At 35.1% G+C, this 5,812-nt stretch overlaps 1 protein-coding gene across 1 annotated transcript; it reads right to left on the bottom strand.

Moving 5' to 3' along the window:
- Positions 1-1,105: 1,105 nt before the first annotated feature.
- LOC145315175 (uncharacterized) lies at positions 1,106-3,779 on the bottom strand. Its single transcript, XM_080155215.1, has 2 exons — positions 3,009-3,779; positions 1,106-2,546 (listed from the first exon to the last, which is right to left on the bottom strand). The coding sequence occupies exons 1-2, from the start codon at positions 3,165-3,167 to the stop codon at positions 1,683-1,685; spliced, it is 1,023 nt and encodes a 340-aa protein (XP_080011341.1). The 5' UTR covers positions 3,168-3,779; the 3' UTR covers positions 1,106-1,682.
- Positions 3,780-5,812: the final 2,033 nt, after the last annotated feature.

Here is a 5,812-nt window from a genome sequence, read left to right as displayed (position 1 = left end):
GAATTTCTTAGAATAAGGTAGATTTAATTAGAACAAGGAAGAATTTCTTAGAATAAGGTAGATTTTCTTAGAATAAGGTAGAATTTTTTAGAATAAGGAAGAATTTCTTAGAATAAGGTAGATTTTCTTAGAATAAGGTAGAATTTGGGGGAATAAGAAAGAATTAGGGAGAATAATATAGATTTTCTTAGAATAAGGAAGAATTTCTTAGAATAAGGTAGATTTTCTTAGAACAAGGAAGAATTTCTTAGAATAAGGTAGATTTTCTTAGAATAAGGTAGAATTTCAAAGAATAAGGAAGAATTTCTTAGAATAAGGTAGATTTTCTTAGAATAAAGAAGAATTTCTTAGAATAAGGTAGAATTTCTTAGAATAAGGTAGATTTTCTTAGAATAAGGTAGAATTTCTTAGAATAAGGTAGAATTTCTTAGAATAAGGTAGATTTTCTTAGAATAAGGAAGAATTTGTTAGAATAAGGTAGATTTTCTTAGAATAAGGAAGAATTTCTTAGAATAAGGTAGATTTTCTTAGAATAAGGAAGAATTTGGGAGATTTAGGAAGATTTTCTTAGAATAAAGAAGAATTTCTTAGAATAACGTAGAATTTCCAAGAATAAGGAAGAATTTGGGGGAATAAGGTAGATTTTCTTAGAATAAGGAAGAATTTCTTAGAATAAGGTAGAATTTCCTAGAATAAGGAAGAATTTGGGGAACTAAGGAAGAATTTGGGGGAGTCAGGTAGATTTTCTTAGATTTAGGAAGAATTTCTTAGAATAAGGTAGGTTATCTGAGAATAAGTGAGAATGTGTAAGGAAAAGGTAGACTTTGTTATGAAAAGGTAGAATTTGGAGGAACTAGGTTAATTTTCTTAGAATTAGGAAGATTAAGTGAGATTTAGGGAGGTGATTTTTATTCTCTTTTTCAGATATGTGAGAAAAAGGAGAGTGATTTTTGTCCATATTTCACTTATCTGAGAAAAAGGAAGATGATTTCTGTCCTTTTTGGAATGAAATTTCTGTCCTTTTAAGGAATGACTTCATTTCCTTCATATGATCCAGAACTTCTTCTCTAGATTTAGTTACAAAAGTGGGTTTACCTATCTCGTTCATAATCATGAGTTGGTTGTCTAGAATATAATCCAATAGGGCTATTCCCCTTGGATTTATATCCGTAGATCCCCAGGCTGTGTTGTGGCTGTTTGCATCTGTGCCTACTACTATACCTATACCATTGTCTCTGGCATACCTTATGACTTCCTTGGTAATTTTCTCTGGAGGTAGTTTTACTGGTCTTACCCTTTCATCGCTGGCCATATATGTTGAAACAAGAATAGTATCCTTACCGTTAAGATTAAAAAGTACTGCTGCCTGATCTCTGTTGGTGAACTGTGTTAAAATTATACCTGTGACGTTTTTGTTTGTTATAATACATGCTCTATTACCTGCCTCTTTACTTTCGTAAATATTAACATTATGAAACATTTTTACCTTATTTTTAATTAGATAGGGTTCTTGCACTAGGGCAATTGCCCGCGCCCATCCTTTCCGTGAGGCTTGATCATCTTGTCCAGTCCAGTCCGTTATTCGTTCTCCTAGTGTTAGGCTTGCTTGACAGCAGTGGTGGAGATTTATCTGAGTCAAGCTGGTGACCCTGACTTGATTGTCAGGGCTTATCTGCTGTTGATTAGTGCCTGCTGTTTCCTGGGGCTAAGGCTATAGCCTTAAAGCCAGTTCTGACAGTCTCGATTTCATCAACTATTCTTTGCCTTATAGCTGCCTTGACCTCCTGCTCCACATTCGACCCGTGAAGAAGTAGGTCACTAAAACCTAATTTCAGCTTACCGTTGATAGCAGGGTTTTTCAGCTTGTTGATTATCCTCTCATCTACCTGGAGTCCAATCTTGAAGAAACCAGCAGAGTTCAGAGGTCCTATTTCGTGCACCTTGAAGTGGTAGAAGCGAGTTACCCCATCCTCCTTGTATTTGAGAATAGGGTTGCATACCTTTATCCTCATTGTCAGCTGCTCCAGCGTGTAGTTGGTCCACTTACCGTGGACAGATGTCCACATGTTCCTGTAGACACGGTCCTCCGCCAGGTATATGTAATATTCCAGGGGATCTACCTCGTCATCTTGTTCTGGTGGCTTCAGGGTTTTGGCTACATTTATGATGAATTCCGCCATGTCTTTTGTGCCAGCTGAGAGCCAGCCTACTCCTGTTTCTTTGGAATAGCCTGCAACCGCATCATATTCAAAGTTATCGCCAAACTGCTGGATATGTTCCATGTATGCTCCAAGGAGTTGGAGATCCAGCTCATCCAACTGTGCTTGTGTGAGTTTTGCTTCTTCCATGGCATAAGTAGATCGCACTTTGACTTCAAACATGTATCTTTCTTTCTTGCGGACTATGTCCGAGAAAGATTCCTTACTTAGGTAGGTATCGATGACCTCCTGCTGGAGTGGATCCTCGGCTCTCACTTCCATCTCCCTTGAGGTCTTAGCCTTCTTGAGTCTCATACGTCTCTCGTATCCTATGGATCTTTTACTGCCCTTAAAAATATCAAAATCATCAGTATTATTATCATCATTATTTAGCTCTTGTGTCCTATTCTCTGTCATTTTTCTCTTTGCTTCTCTACTAAGTATATCTGTCCATTCTCCTTCATTGTCTTTCATTTTCTCCCATATCTCTGCGCACGTCTGTCTTTTCTTTTTGGTCTCAGTTTCCTTGTCTCCTATCCAAGTTCTGTCCATTGTCTTGCCTGTCGTTTCCAAATCTTCAAGTACACTTTCATTAGCTGTCGGTTCTTTGTCCGTTTCTGTCATTGTCAAGTCATTTTCGTCATCTGCATCTAATAACTCTTCACCAAAATTTAATTTATTTAGGCTCTCATTGATGTCAATCTTGGATTTGGCGTCCAGGTTTCCCCGGTCTCTGCCGTCTCCATTCATAGTGCATCTTGTCGTGTCCTGGTCGAAAGATTTCGATAGGTCTCTACGACAATCGGTTACCTGACTATTCGCCGTTACATTGGGGCCCCCATAGCCAGGTCCAAGGGGCGTTCCATGGCCAACGGTAGCTGAGGCTCCGTCCTTGACGGGCCCGAGAGTTCCAGCGCCATTAGCTCCACTGGCACTCCCATCACTAGTTCCTTCGGGTGTAGCGTACATGGTAAGAAAGGTCTGTAAGAGATCAGAAAAATTAATAATAGGCTATTAAAGAATCTATCTCTTATGGAAGTAGAGAAAAAGGTCCTAAAAATTTACATTGTAGGTCAAAATTTACTGTTAAAGGTGAAAGTTAAAAGGTGAAAGACAACCAGATAAAAGTCCTAATAAAAGATGAACTGTCAAAAAGTAAAAATTATAGATGTAGCATCAGTCAGGGTTGCTAAAAGCTGTGTTAGTTTAAATAAAAATTTTTAATAGTTTTAGGCTGCTACTAGCCTCGGCAGAAACTATTAAAAACCTAAAAGAAAAAATAAAAATGATTAAAAAGAATATACGCTTCACACATTTGGAAAATTATTCACTTGTTGTATAGAAAAATTTGATGTTTGAAATTGGTGTACACTACCGACAGACAAACAACTAGTTCTGACACACACACATGCGTGTTTCATACAGACACGTATGCATAAGACACACACACTCATACACTCAACCCAGCTGATTATATTATACGGGAAAATCACGCAACCTCATATAAGTAAATGGATTAATATGGATCACGCAACCTCCCATCAAAACATATATCAACTTTTCATATTTCCCTCCCTTTGTCATTGACCCTTTTTGAATGGACTTTGAATAATAAAAAAAATAAAAACCCCTTGCGTTTACTCGTATCCTACGTTCTTTAGTTTGTGGTCTGTGTGAAACTGGTCCTATTATCCCTTTACATGAAAACACTATTAAAACAACAACACTTTGTAGGTTCATGATTAGTTCAGGCAGGTTTAGGTTTAATCCTGGGATCTCCCCCTCCTTCCCTATCCAGTCTCGCGTGGAGAGATTGAATTTTTGGCTGGTTCACATCACAATCTTGTTGTGATCTGACCCAGCCCCTCCTCCAAAAACTCCGGACGCCCATGATACCTGGTTGTTGCAAAATCCTCAGTTTACCCGCTGATTTTACCCCAACCTGAGACCTAGGGCTGTTGTCATACTTGTGTATTTTATATATCTAATTTAGTCACATATGTTTAGGAATATACACATCAACAAAGATTATACAACTTGGATAGATAAAAAGGTAGATAATCAAAATATATTTCTAAATCTAAATCTTATAAGAATTATGATTTAAAAAAAAGTACCACTCAATTAAATAACTTAATGTTGATTTTTGAACAACATTGAAAAGTAAATACTGTATTTTAGTTAAAGATAAAGAAAAAGAGAGACTTAATTTTCCACAAGTCCTCATAAAAAAGACAGCTTTTGATTTTTCTTAGAAGATTTTCACACACCCTGTCACAGAGCCTAAGAAATTCCTTAGACCATTGCGAAACTTCCCTATAAATTTTGTACTGGTCCATTGAGTTATTTTATGACATACTCAAACATGCTTTTTACTTTATATTATACTGGTTGCTTCACCCATAGCCTATAGGGGAGGCCGAGGATAACAACCCAAAATATTTATAACCCTTTATATAAAAATACAACCAATTCTGACCAGCAATTCACGAGATCTTTAGCATTAGACAAACTAAACCTTACTACTTTAAGTTTAGGATTATTAGTATCACAAAGAAGAAAGAAGAGAAAATCCCATTTAACCTTTTCAGATCTAAAAGTTGTTGTATGTGATTTTATGTGCAATAAAATACAGGAGACGTCATAAAACACACAGTCTGATAATATTCATACTTTAAAGGATCGTAGTATCTTTACATTAGGTTTATGTTTTGTTATCGCATATGGACCACAGCCTAATTTCTAAATTAAATTTTTAGAGAATATTTTCGGTTAGGTTAATGAGTGTAGGGATATTTCTTCATAGTTATAGGGCCCCACAAGAATAGAGCCTTCTGCAGGAGCTAAAATTGTGGTTTTTCTTTCTTTAAAATAATTAATATTCTTTCACAGAAGAAAGCAAAATATTTTCTCAATGAAGCTTTAACTTTCAACTTTCAAAGGCAAAATACTTTATTACAGTCGAAACCATTATATGTCACAAAAATGGCTAATCGGTATTTTATGGTATTTTTGAAATTGATATAAACACCAAGTTAAATAGATTTGTTTTCATTTCTTCATAGACCTAATTTATCATTTTTCAACATTTCTTTGAAATGGTTCAAGTTTTACTATTTAGTTCTTTCCAGGGACAAGGTGTTTTATAACTTTGTGGTAAATTTACAAGAATTATGTGTAAGAGTAAGTAATACTAAAGAAGTAACAAATTGCTTAAACACTACAACCAAAAAAAAAAATAAATTTATTTTTATAATAATAAAGAACTGAAAAAAGTCAGCATTTACTTTTATGGCATAAGACAATTGACAAAAACAATTATATATGTCCCAACAATTATAAACAAATTTACCCCTTTGTTAGATTGAGTGTTGGTTGAAAAGTTTGTTTAGGCACTAATAGTTTGGAACCAACCAAGGATGTTGCTGTAATGATATTCGAGGATGTCTCACATCTTTTCTTAAAAACTTTCAAAATTTATTAAGAGAATTTTATTTAAATATATTTCCAAAATCGTTTTATCGATATCAATGAAGAAGTTCTTATTTCTTCAATAATATTTCTAGATAATGTGTCCTAAGCTATATCTAATCCATGAGCCTAATGGATATTTT

Source organism: Acartia tonsa, chromosome 3 (assembly GCF_053477335.1).
Source record: "Acartia tonsa isolate MP-2025a chromosome 3, ASM5347733v1, whole genome shotgun sequence".
NCBI lineage: Eukaryota > Metazoa > Arthropoda > Copepoda > Calanoida > Acartiidae > Acartia > Acartia tonsa.
This window is presented reverse-complemented; position numbering and strand designations above follow the sequence as displayed.

What these genes read in the sequence shown, in the direction of transcription:
- LOC145315175 (XM_080155215.1), bottom strand. Translation starts at nt 3,167, where the DNA reads ATGTACGCTACACCCGAAGGAACTAGTGATGGGAGTGCCAGTGGAGCT. An exon ending in ATGTAACGGCGAATAGTCAG is followed by an intron (nt 2,547 to 3,008) that starts GTAACCGATTGT and finishes GATATTTTTAAG; the next exon opens with GGCAGTAAAAGATCCATAGG.